Raw genomic sequence first — 12,948 nt, 5'->3', positions numbered from 1 at the left:
GGGGTGATCGTGTGTCCTGGTGTTTTTATTGATCTGTTGTAGTGGGGGAGGGGGGGTGATCGTGTGTCCTGGTGTTTTTATTGATCTGTGTAGTGGGGGGGGGGGGGGTGATCGTGTGTCCTGGTGTTTTTATTGATCTGTGTAGTGGGGGAGGGGGGTGATCGTGTGTCCTGGTGTTTTTATTGATCTGTGTAGTGGGGGAGGGGGGTGATCGTGTGTCCTGGTGTTTTTATTGATCTGTGTAGTGGGGGAGGGGGGGGTGATCGTGTGTCCTGGTGTTTTTATTGATCTGTGTAGTGGGGGAGGGGGGGTGATCGTGTGTCCTGGTGTTTTTATTGATCTGTGTAGTGGGGGAGGGGGGGTGATCGTGTGTCCTGGTGTTTTTATTGATCTGTGTAGTGGGGGAGGGGGGTGATCGTGTGTCCTGGTGTTTTTATTGATCTGTGTAGTGGGGGGGGGGGGGTGATCGTGTGTCCTGGTGTTTTTATTGATCTGTGTAGTGGGGGAGGGGGGGTGATCGTGTGTCCTGGTGTTTTTATTGATCTGTGTAGTGGGGGAGGGGGGGTGATCGTGTGTCCTGGTGTTTTTATTGATCTGTGTAGTGGGGGGGGGGGGTGATCGTGTGTCCCGGTGTTTTTATTGATCTGTGTAGTGGGGGAGGGGGTGATCATGTGTCCTGGTGTTTTTATTGATCTGTGTAGTGGGGGAGGGGGGGTGATCGTGTGTCCTGGTGTTTTTATTGATCTGTGTAGTGGGGGAGGGGTGGTGATCATGTGTCCTGGTGTTTTTATTGATCTGTGTAGTGGGGGGAGGGGGGGTGATCGTGTGTCCTGGTGTTTTTATTGATCTGTGTAGTGGGGGAGGGGGGGTGATCGTGTGTCCTGGTGTTTTTATTGATCTGTGTAGTGGGGGAGGGGGGTGATCGTGTGTCCTGGTGTTTTTATTGATCTGTGTAGTGGGGGAGGGGGGTGATCATGTGTCCTGGTGTTTTTATTGATCTGTGTAGTGGGGGGGGGGGGGTGATCGTGTGTCCTGGTGTTTTTATTGATCTGTGTAGTGGGGGGGGGGGGTGATTGTGTGTCCTGGTGTTTTTATTGATCTGTGTAGTGGGGGAGGGGGGGGTGATCGTGTGTCCTGGTGTTTTTATTGATCTGTGTAGTGGGGGAGGGGGTGATCGTGTGTCCTGGTGTTTTTATTGATCTGTGTAGCGGGGGAGGGGGGTGATCGTGTGTCCTGGTGTTTTTATTGATCTGTGTAGTGGGGGAGGGGGGTGATCGTGTGTCCTGGTGTTTTTATTGATCTGTGTAGTGGGGGAGGGGGGTGATCATGTGTCCTGGTGTTTTTATTGATCTGTGTAGTGGGGGAGGGGGGTGATCGTGTGTCCTGGTGTTTTTATTGATCTGTGTAGTGGGGGAGGGGGGGTGATCGTGTGTCCTGGTGTTTTTATTGATCTGTGTAGTGGGGGGGAGGGGGGTGATCGTGTGTCCTGGTGTTTTTATTGATCTGTGTAGTGGGGGGGAGGGGGGTGATCGTGTGTCCTGGTGTTTTTATTGATCTGTGTAGTGGGGGAGGGGGGGTGATCGTGTGTCCTGGTGTTTTTATTGATCTGTGTAGTGGGGGAGGGGGGGTGATCGTGTATCCTGGTGTCTTTTTATTGATCTGTGTAGTGGGGGAGGGGGGGGTGATCGTGTGTCCTGGTGTTTTTATTGATCTGTGTAGTGGGGGGGAGGGGGGTGATCGTGTGTCCTGGTGTTTTTATTGATCTGTGTAGTGGGGGAGGGGGGGGGTGATCGTGTGTCCTGGTGTTTTTATTGATCTGTGTAGTGGGGGGGAGGGGGGTGATCGTGTGTCCTGGTGTTTTTATTGATCTGTGTAGTGGGGGAGGGGGGTGATCGTGTGTCCTGGTGTTTTTATTGATCTGTGTAGTGGGAGGGGGGTGATCGTGTGTCCTGGTGTTTTTATTGATCTGTGTAGTGGGGGAGGGGGGTGATCGTGTGTCCTGGTGTTTTTATTGATCTGTGTAGTGGGGGGGAGGGGGGTGATCGTGTGTCCTGGTGTTTTTATTGATCTGTGTAGTGGGGGAGGGGGGGTGATCGTGTGTCCTGGTGTTTTTATTGATCTGTGTAGTGGGGGGGAGGGGGGTGATCGTGTGTCCTGGTGTTTTTATTGATCTGTGTAGTGGGGGAGGGGGGGGTGATCGTGTGTCCTGGTGTTTTTATTGATCTGTGTAGTGGGGGAGGGGGGGTGATCGTGTGTCCTGGTGTTTTTATTGATCTGTGTAGTGGGGGGGAGGGGGGTGATCGTGTGTCCTGGTGTTTTTATTGATCTGTGTAGTGGGGGAGGGGGGGTGATCGTGTGTCCTGGTGTTTTTATTGATCTGTGTAGTGGGGGAGGGGGTGATCGTGTGTCCTGGTGTTTTTATTGATCTGTGTAGTGGGGGGGGGGGGGGGTGATCGTGTGTCCCGGTGTTTTTATTGATCTGTGTAGTGGGGGAGGGGGGTGATCGTGTGTCCTGGTGTTTTTATTGATCTGTGTAGTGGGGGGGAGGGGGGTGATCGTGTGTCCTGGTGTTTTTATTGATCTGTGTAGTGGGGGAGGGGGGGTGATCGTGTGTCCTGGTGTTTTTATTGATCTGTGTAGTGGGGGAGGGGGGTGATCGTGTGTCCTGGTGTTTTTATTGATCTGTGTAGTGGGGGGGAGGGGGGGTGATCGTGTGTCCTGGTGTTTTTATTGATCTGTGTAGTGGGGGAGGGGGGTGATCATGTGTCCTGGTGTTTTTATTGATCTGTGTAGTGGGGGAGGGGGGGTGATCGTGTGTCCTGGTGTTTTTATTGATCTGTGTAGTGGGGGGGAGGGGGGTGATCATGTGTCCTGGTGTTTTTATTGATCTGTGTAGTGGGGGAGGGGGGGTGATCGTGTGTCCTGGTGTTTTTATTGATCTGTGTAGTGGGGGGGAGGGGGGTGATCGTGTGTCCTGGTGTTTTTATTGATCTGTGTAGTGGGGGAGGGGGGGTGATCGTGTGTCCTGGTGTTTTTATTGATCTGTGTAGTGGGGGGGAGGGGGGTGATCATGTGTCCTGGTGTTTTTATTGATCTGTGTAGTGGGGGGGAGGGGGGTGATCGTGTGTCCTGGTGTTTTTATTGATCTGTGTAGTGGGGGGGAGGGGGGTGATCGTGTGTCCTGGTGTTTTTATTGATCTGTGTAGTGGGGGAGGGGGGGTGATCGTGTGTCCTGGTGTTTTTATTGATCTGTGTAGTGGGGGGGAGGGGGGTGATCGTGTGTCCTGGTGTTTTTATTGATCTGTGTAGTGGGGGAGGGGGGGTGATCGTGTGTCCTGGTGTTTTTATTGATCTGTGTAGTGGGGGAGGGGGGGTGATCGTGTGTCCTGGTGTTTTTATTGATCTGTGTAGTGGGGGGGAGGGGGGTGATCGTGTGTCCTGGTGTTTTTATTGATCTGTGTAGTGGGGGAGGGGGGTGATCGTGTGTCCTGGTGTTTTTATTGATCTGTGTAGTGGGGGAGGGGGTGATCGTGTGTCCTGGTGTTTTTATTGATCTGTGTAGTGGGGGGGGGGGGTGATCGTGTGTCCCGGTGTTTTTATTGATCTGTGTAGTGGGGGAGGGGGGTGATCGTGTGTCCTGGTGTTTTTATTGATCTGTGTAGTGGGGGGGAGGGGGGTGATCGTGTGTCCTGGTGTTTTTATTGATCTGTGTAGTGGGGGAGGGGGGGTGATCGTGTGTCCTGGTGTTTTTATTGATCTGTGTAGTGGGGGAGGGGGGTGATCGTGTGTCCTGGTGTTTTTATTGATCTGTGTAGTGGGGGGGAGGGGGGGTGATCGTGTGTCCTGGTGTTTTTATTGATCTGTGTAGTGGGGGAGGGGGGTGATCATGTGTCCTGGTGTTTTTATTGATCTGTGTAGTGGGGGAGGGGGGGTGATCGTGTGTCCTGGTGTTTTTATTGATCTGTGTAGTGGGGGGGAGGGGGGTGATCATGTGTCCTGGTGTTTTTATTGATCTGTGTAGTGGGGGAGGGGGGGTGATCGTGTGTCCTGGTGTTTTTATTGATCTGTGTAGTGGGGGGGGAGGGGGGTGATCGTGTGTCCTGGTGTTTTTATTGATCTGTGTAGTGGGGGAGGGGGGGTGATCGTGTGTCCTGGTGTTTTTATTGATCTGTGTAGTGGGGGGGAGGGGGGTGATCATGTGTCCTGGTGTTTTTATTGATCTGTGTAGTGGGGGGGAGGGGGGTGATCGTGTGTCCTGGTGTTTTTATTGATCTGTGTAGTGGGGGAGGGGGGGTGATCGTGTGTCCTGGTGTTTTTATTGATCTGTGTAGTGGGGGAGGGGGGTGATCGTGTGTCCTGGTGTTTTTATTGATCTGTGTAGTGGGGGGGAGGGGGGTGATCGTGTGTCCTGGTGTTTTTATTGATCTGTGTAGTGGGGGAGGGGGGGTGATCGTGTGTCCTGGTGTTTTTATTGATCTGTGTAGTGGGGGAGGGGGGTGATCGTGTGTCCTGGTGTTTTTATTGATCTGTGTAGTGGGGGGGAGGGGGGGTGATCGTGTGTCCTGGTGTTTTTATTGATCTGTGTAGTGGGGGAGGGGGGTGATCATGTGTCCTGGTGTTTTTATTGATCTGTGTAGTGGGGGAGGGGGGGTGATCGTGTGTCCTGGTGTTTTTATTGATCTGTGTAGCGGGGGGGAGGGGGGTGATCATGTGTCCTGGTGTTTTTATTGATCTGTGTAGTGGGGGAGGGGGGGTGATCGTGTGTCCTGGTGTTTTTATTGATCTGTGTAGTGGGGGAGGGGGGGTGATCGTGTGTCCTGGTGTTTTTATTGATCTGTGTAGTGGGGGGGGGGGGTGATCGTGTGTCCTGGTGTTTTTATTGATCTGTGTAGTGGGGGAGGGGGGGGTGATCGTGTGTCCTGGTGTTTTTATTGATCTGTGTAGTGGGGGAGGGGGGGTGATCGTGTGTCCTGGTGTTTTTTATTGATCTGTGTAGCGGGGGTGGGGAAAGGGGGCCAGTGTCCCGGAGTGTTTATTGATCGGTGTACTTGGTGGGGGCGGGAGGTGACGGGTGTCCTGGTTTTTATTGATCATCAGTCTCTTGATAGGGGGACGGCATGGCCAGAGATGTGACCCAAAGTGATCTGATAGCGGCAGTGCAGAAGAAGCCGGAACTGTGGGACCCCGAGTTTCCCAGATACTCCGACCGCGTCCAGAAGAAGAAGGCATGGGAGGAGATCTTTAAGAGCCTGACACCGAACTGGGACCTTCTGAGTAGAAAGCAGAAGGAGAATAGAGGTAAGTACACACCTTGGTATGTCAGCATGTTGTATAGAGAACCCTGAGCCTGGCCACGTCTGACCACGGGATACGATAACGCACAGCCCATGTTTTCATGTCCTTTAGTGCCAGGAGAACAGAGGTAAGTGTCCGGTGAGGACTGACAGTACAGACCGCTCAGTGAAGGATACAGATCCCCTCTGCTGATTGGTCTGTCACTGAAATCAGCCTGCAGTGTATTGAGCGATGCATTACCGGCCTGTGTTGAGGTAAGTGAGCCACGAGGGTCCCGGCATTTCACAGTCTAAGATAAGATTGTCTTTATTTCAGGGAAGGATTTGAGCACACGATGGCGCTCACTGCGCGACCGTTATCGGCGGGAACTGACCGAGGAACGCCTGGCGGTGCAGAATGGAACTCCAATCCGTACAAAGAAGAGGCATCCGTATGCCAGAGAGCTGGCTTTTCTGCGGAGAGCCATGGAGACGAGGGAGTGAGTCTAATCAAGTACAGCGTATGCTTTGTAGCACTGGAGTCCTGGGTCTGAACTCCTCCTGGATTCTATCTGCATGTGGTTTGTATGTTCTCCCAACTGGTTTCCTCCCACACTGTAATGGTAATGGGATCCTGTAGCCCTGGGATGTTTGTGTGGACCCCTCAATCGAGGACTAGGCCCCCTCTGAATGAAGATTATGTGAAACCATGGATGGCCCCATGTCATCTCATGTGATAAAATCAATGTTTGCAAAGTCCTAAATACCTCAAGCGATGGTGTCAGAGCTCCGTAGCTCCACAGCGGGGCGCATGTTTTACAAATCCTCCCTGTAGGCAACTTCAATGACTCGGCCTCTTCATTACATCTCACCCCCACCCCTTCATTGCAGTTCACCCCCACCCCTTCATTGCAGCTCACCCCCACCCCTTCATTGCAGTTCATCCCCACCCCTTCATTGTATCTCACCCCCACCCCTTCATTGCAGCTCACCCCCACCCCTTCATTGCAGCTCACCCCCACCCCTTCATTGCATCTCACCCCCATCCCTTCATTGCAGCTCACCCCCACCCCTTCATTGCAGCTCACCCCCACCCCTTCATTGCAGTTCATCCCCACCCCTTCATTGTATCTCACCCCCACCCCTTCATTGCAGCTCACCCCCATCCCTTCATTGCAGCTCACCCCCACCCCTTCATTGCAGCTCACCCCCACCCCTTCATTGCATCTCACCCCCATCCCTTCATTGCATCTCACCCCCATCCCTTCATTGCATCTCACCCCCATCCCTTCATTGCATCTCACCCCCATCCCTTCATTGCATCTCACCCCCATCCCTTCATTGCAGCTCACCCCCACCCCTTCATTGCAGCTCACCCCCACCCCTTCATTGCAGTTCATCCCCACCCCTTCATTGTATCTCACCCCCACCCCTTCATTGCAGCTCACCCCCACCCCTTCATTGCATCTCACCCCCACCCCTTCATTGCATCTCACCCCCACCCCTTCATTACAGCTCACCCCCATCCCTTCATTGCATCTCACCCCCACCCCTTCATTGCATCTCACCTCCACCCCTTCATTGCAGCTCACCCCCATCCCTTCATTGCATCTCACCCCCACCCCTTCATTGCAGCTCACCCCCACCCCTTCATTGCATCTCACCCCCATCCCTTCATTGCATCTCACCCCCACCCCTTCATTGCATCTCACCCCCATCCCTTCATTGCATCTCACCCCCATCCCTTCATTGCATCTCACCCCCACCCCTTCATTGCAGCTCACCCCCACCCCTTCATTGCATCTCACCCCACCCCTTCATTGCAGCTCACCCCCACCCCTTCATTGCATCTCACCCCCATCCCTTCATTGCATCTCACCCCCACCCCTTCATTGCATCTCACCCCCATCCCTTCATTGCATCTCACCCCACCCCTTCATTGCAGCTCACCCCCACCCCTTCATTGCATCTCACCCCCATCCCTTCATTGCATCTCACCCCCATCCCTTCATTGCATCTCACCCCCACCCCTTCATTGCATCTCACCCCCACCCCTTCATTGCATCTCACCCCCACCCCTTCATTGCATCTCACCCCCATCCCTTCATTGCATCTCACCCCCACCCCTTCATTGCATCTCACCCCCATCCCTTCATTGCATCTCACCCCCACCCCTTCATTGCAGCTCACCCCCACCCCTTCATTGCATCTCACCCCCATCCCTTCATTGCATCTCACCCCCACCCCTTCATTGCAGCTCACCCCCACCCCTTCATTGCATCTCACCCCCATCCCTTCATTGCAGCTCACCCCCACCCCTTCATTGCATCTCACCCCCACCCCTTCATTGCATCTCACCCCCACCCCTTCATTGCAGCTCACCCCCATCCCTTCATTGCAGCTCACCCCCACCCCTTCATTGCAGCTCACCCCCACCCCTTCATTGCATCTCATCCCCATCCCTTCATTGCAGCTCACCCCCACCCCTTTATTGCATCTCACCCCACCCCTTCATTGCATCTCACCCCCACCCCTTCATTGCAGCTCACCCCCACCCCTTCATTGCAGCTCACCCCCACCCCTTCATTGCATCTCACCCCCACCCCTTCATTGCATCTCACCCCCACCCCTTCATTGCATCTCACCCCCACCCCTTCATTGCATCTCACCCCCACCCCTTCATTGCATCTCACCCCCATCCCTTCATTGCATCTCACCCCCACCCCTTCATTACATCTCACCCCCACCCCTTCATTGCAGCTCACCCCCACCCCTTCATTGCATCTCACCCCCACCCCTTCATTGCAGCTCACCCCCATCCCTTCATTGCAGTTCACCCCCATCCCTTCATTGCAGCTCACCCCCACCCCTTCATTGCAGCTCACCCCCATCCCTTCATTGCAGTTCACCCCCACCCCTTCATTGCAGTTCACCCCCACCCCTTCATTGCAGCTCACCCCAATCCCTTCATTGCAGCTCACCCCCTCTGCTTCATTGCATCTCACCCCACCCCTTCATTGCATCTCACCCCCATCCCTTCATTGAATCTCACCCCCACCCCTTCATTGCATCTCACCCCCACCCCTTCATTGCAGTTCATCCCCACCCCTTCATTGCAGCTCACCCCCACCCCTTCATTGCAGTTCACCCCCACCCCTTCATTGCATCTAACCCCCACCCCTTCATTGCAGTTCACCCCCACCCCTTCATTGCAGCTCACCCCACCCCTTCATTGCAGTTCACCCCCACCCTTTCATTGCATCTCACCCCCACCCCTTCATTGCAGTTCACCCCCACCCCTTCATTGCAGCTCACCCCCACCCCTTCATTGCAGCTCACCCCCATCCCTTCATTGCAGCTCACCCCCGCCCCTTCATTGTAGTTCATCCCCACCCCTTCATTGCATCTCACCCCCCTCCCCTTCATTGCAGCTCACCCCACCCCTTCATTGCAGTTCACCCCCACCCCTTCATTGCATCTCACCCCCACCCCTTCATTGCAGTTCATCCCCACCCCTTCATTGCAGCTCACCCCACCCCTTCATTGCAGTTCACCCCCACCCCTTCATTGCATCTCACCCCCACCCCTTCATTGCATCTCACCCCCACCCCTTCATTGCAGTTCACCCCCACCCCTTCATTGCAGCTCACCCCACCCCTTCATTGCAGTTCACCCCCACCCTTTCATTGCATCTCACCCCCGCCCCTTCATTGCATCTCACCCCCGCCCCTTCATTGCAGTTCACCCCCACCCCTTCATTGCAGCTCACCCCCACCCCTTCATTGCAGCTCACCCCCACCCCTTCATTGCAGCTCACCCCCTCTGCTTCATTGCAGTTCACCCCCACCCCTTCATTGCATCTCACCCCATCCCTTCATTGCATCTCACCCCCACCCCTTCATTGCATCTCACCCCCACCCCTTCATTGCAGTTCACCCCCACCCCTTCATTGCATCTCACCCCCACCCCTTCATTGCATCTCACCCCCACCCCTTCATTGCATCTCACCCCCACCCCTTCATTGCAGCTCACCCCCACCCCTTCATTGCAGTTCACCCCCACCCCTTCATTGCAGTTCACCCCCACCCCTTCATTGCAGCTCATCCCCACCCCTTCATTGCAGCTCACCCCCGCCCCTTCATTGCAGTTCATCCCCACCCCTTCATTGCAGCTCACCCCCACCCCTTCATTGCATCTCACCCCCATCCCTTCATTGCAGCTCACCCCCACCCCTTAATTGCAGTTCACCCCCACCCCTTCATTGCATCTCACCCCCCTCCGCTTCCTTGCAGCTCACCCCCTCCGCTTCCTTGCAGCTCACCCCCTCCGCTTCCTTGCAGCTCACCCCCACCCCTTCATTGAAGCTCGCCTCCACCCCTTCATTGAAGCTCGCCTCCACCCCTTCATTGCAGCTTGCCTCCACCCATTCATTGCAGCTCACCCCTTCATTGCAGCTCACCTCCTCCACTTCCTTGCAGCTCTTTCCTGACGCTTTCTTGCAACTCACCCCCGCCCTTTCCTTGCAGCTCATCCCCTCCGCTTCCTTGCAGCTCACCCCCGCCCCTTCCATGTAGCTCACCCTTTTATTGCAGCTCATCCCCACTCCTTTCTTGCAGCTCACCCTGCCCCTTCCTTGCAGCTCACCCCCTCTGCTTCCTTGCAGCTCACCCCCTCTGCTTCCTTGCAGCTCACCCCATCCCTTCATTGCAGCTCACCCCCTCCGCTTCCTTGCAGCTCACCCCAACCCCTTCATTGCAGCTCACCCCCACCCCTTCGTTGCAGCTCACCTCCTCCGCTTCCTTGCAGCTCTTATTGCAGCTCACCCCTCCGCTTCCTTGCAGCTCACCCCTCCGCTTCCTTGCAGCTCACCCCCTCTGCTTCTTTGCAGCTCACCCCTCCGCTTCCTTGCAGCTCACCCCCTCTGCTTCCTTGCAGCTCATGCCTACCGATTTCTTGCAGCTCACCCCTCCACTTCCTTGAAGCTCACCCCCTCCGCTTCCTTGCAGCTCCTCCCTGTCACTTTCTTGCAGCTCATCTCGCCCTTTCCTTGCAGCTCAACCCCTTTACTTCCTTGCAGCTCATCCCTGATGCTTTCTTGCAGCTCACCCCTCCCCTTTATTGCAGCTCACCCCCTCCGCTTCCTTGCAGCTCACACCCGCCCCTTCCATGTAGCTCATCCTTTTATTGCAGCTTATCCCTGCCACTTCCTTGCAGCTCATCCCTTCATTGTAGCTCATCCCCACTCCTTTCTTGCAGCTCACACCATGTCTTTTTCCTGCAGCTAACCCCACTCCACTTCCTTGCAGCTGACCCTGCCACTTTCCTGCAGCTCACCCCAATGCCACTTTACTGCAGCTCTCTCAACTCTCCTTCCTTGCAGCTCACCCATGCTCCTTTCTTGTACCTCACCCCACACCCCCTTTTGCTTGCAGTTCACCCCACCCCTTCCTTGCTGCTCCCCCACCCCTTGTAGTTTATTCCTGCCCCTTTCTTGCATATCCCCTCCAAACCCATTTCCTGCAGCTCACCCCCTCCCCTTTCTTGCAGCTCATACTTTCTCATTTCCTGCAGCTCACCCCATGCCCCCACCTTGAAGGTCACCCCCTACCCCGTCCGAGTGCACCTCTAGGTGTCTGCGCAGCCCATTTATTCTATAGAGACAGCAGTTGGTCAAAGGCAGGATAAGGCTTCCATTTACATGATTGGTGCCCTGATATTTTTTTGTGACCTTTCCTTGGAACTTTTATTAATACAGAGCAACGTCCAACCTGACTGGAGAAGAGGAGGAAAGCAAGGCTGGGCACTCCAATCCAGGGACACCGACTGAGCCAGAGGAGGCTTCAAGCTCTGCTCCATGCACACCGCAGGTATATCAATATAGCTCTCGCCTCTCCATCTCATCTCTCTACGTCTCTTCTTGTCTTTCCATCTGTCTCTATCCAGACAAATCTATAGAAATCGCTTTATTTCTCTAGACTCCACAGAGAGTACAAAAGGCCAGACAGCCAGCGACATCCGGCCTTCGATGTGCCCGCCGTCAGCAGAGGACGTCTCTTTCCTGTAATGACCAAATCCTGCGACTTGTGAAGGAACTGACAGAGCGGCAAACATCTCTACAGCCAGACAATGATATTTTCCGGAACCTCAATGACCCCCGGGTGGTGTTTTGCCGCAGTCTCCTACCACTCCTACAGCGTCTCCCTGATGACCGCGAGATGCAGGCCAAGGAAGATATATATACCTACCTTACAGCATGCATTTCTACTCAACGGAGAGACCTTCCACCCCCTCGGATGCATCTGTCCACCACACCTACCGTCACCTCCACTTGTCCAGCTTATGTTCAGGAGCCCTCTAATAGCAGCGCCCTTCCTGCAAACCATGTGCAGCCCTAGTCACCTTCCCCAAAGATACCAGTCCAATTCCATTTCAACATCTACTGCTCTACCAAGTCCCCCGTGAGACCTTCGCAGTCCCTAACAGACTTCTCTGTGCCCTGCAATCCATTCAGCACTCCACTTTCCCCTCATTACAAGAATTTGTAATGTTGGCTTTTTTTATTATTAGATATACTTTGTTTTATACGAGTAATAAATACAAACATGCTGTGTCCCCATAAGTGATCTTCTTCCCAATGACATCTGTTTTGCTTTTTCTCTGACTGTCTTCTATTTAAACCTGATTAAAATAAAAAATGCCCTTTTATTGGGGCTCCTGTACTGCAAGGGTTAAATGCTTGTTACGTCTGGGGGTAGAGGAAAAGACTGTAATACCTGGGAGGAGCAGTGTGAGAAGAGGTCAGTGATGTAGCTGGGGGCAGACTTGTTGTGGATGGCTTTGTATGTTGTTACTATTTTGAAATTTTATTCATTGAGTGATTGGAGGCCATTGGAGAAATGTATAAGGGGGGTGGGGGGTGAAGACACTGAATGGAAGCCATTGGAGGGATTGGGGGGGGGGGGGTAAGGAGACTGAGTGGAGGGATTGGTAGAGAGGGGTGGAGGACACTGAATGGAGACCAGTGGATGGATTGGTAGAGAGGGGTGAAAGACACTGAATGGAGGTCAGTGGAGGGAATGGCAGAGAGGGGTGGAGGACAATGAATGGAGGTCAGTGGAGGGATTGGTAGAGAGGGGTGAAGGGCATTAAATGGAGGCCAGTGGATGGATTGGTAGAGAGGGGTGGAGGACACTCAATGGAGACCAGTGGAGGGATTGGCAGAGAGGGGTGGAGGACACTGAATGGAGGTCAGTGGAGGGATTGGTAGAGAGGGGTGGAGGACACTGAATGGAGACCAGTGGAGGGATTGGTAGAGAGGAGTGGAGGACACTGAATGGAGACCAGTGGAGGGATTGGTAGAGAGGGGTGGAGGACACTGAATGGAGGTCAGTGGAGGGATTGGTAGAGAGGGGTGGAGGACACTGAATGGAGACCAGTGGATGGATTGGTAGAGAGGGGTGGAGGACACTGAATGGAGGCCAGTGGAGGGATTGGCAGAGAGGGGTGGAGGACACTGAATGGAGACCAGTGGAGGGATTGGTAGAGAGGAGTGGAGGACACTGAATGGAGACCAGTGGAGGGATTGGTAGAGAGGGGTGGAGGACACTGAATGGAGGTCAGTGGAGGGATTGGTAGAGAGGGGTGGAGGACACTGAATGGAGACCAGTGGATGGAT

General features: G+C 54.3%; 1 protein-coding gene across 1 annotated transcript in view; it reads left to right on the top strand.

Annotated features, from left to right (window-relative positions):
• The window catches only part of LOC143975739 (uncharacterized), a 165,285-nt gene extending 153,293 nt beyond the window's left edge, over nucleotides 1-11,992 (top strand). The window contains exons 8-11 of the mRNA XM_077478239.1: nucleotides 5,109-5,298; nucleotides 5,611-5,773; nucleotides 11,029-11,140; nucleotides 11,249-11,992. Coding sequence (XP_077334365.1) covers nucleotides 5,109-5,298; nucleotides 5,611-5,773; nucleotides 11,029-11,140; nucleotides 11,249-11,668 — 885 coding nt within the window. The 3' untranslated portion in view covers nucleotides 11,669-11,992. The remainder of the gene's footprint in view (nucleotides 1-5,108; nucleotides 5,299-5,610; nucleotides 5,774-11,028; nucleotides 11,141-11,248) is intronic.
• Nucleotides 11,993-12,948: the final 956 nt, after the last annotated feature.

Source organism: Lithobates pipiens, unplaced genomic scaffold (assembly GCF_037356315.1).
Source record: "Lithobates pipiens isolate NorthernLeopardFrog02 unplaced genomic scaffold, aLitPip1_a1.2 Scaffold_13, whole genome shotgun sequence".
Lineage (NCBI taxonomy): Eukaryota > Metazoa > Chordata > Amphibia > Anura > Ranidae > Lithobates > Lithobates pipiens.
The sequence above is the reverse complement of the archived record's forward strand: the minus strand, read 5'-3'. Positions and strand labels throughout refer to the sequence as shown.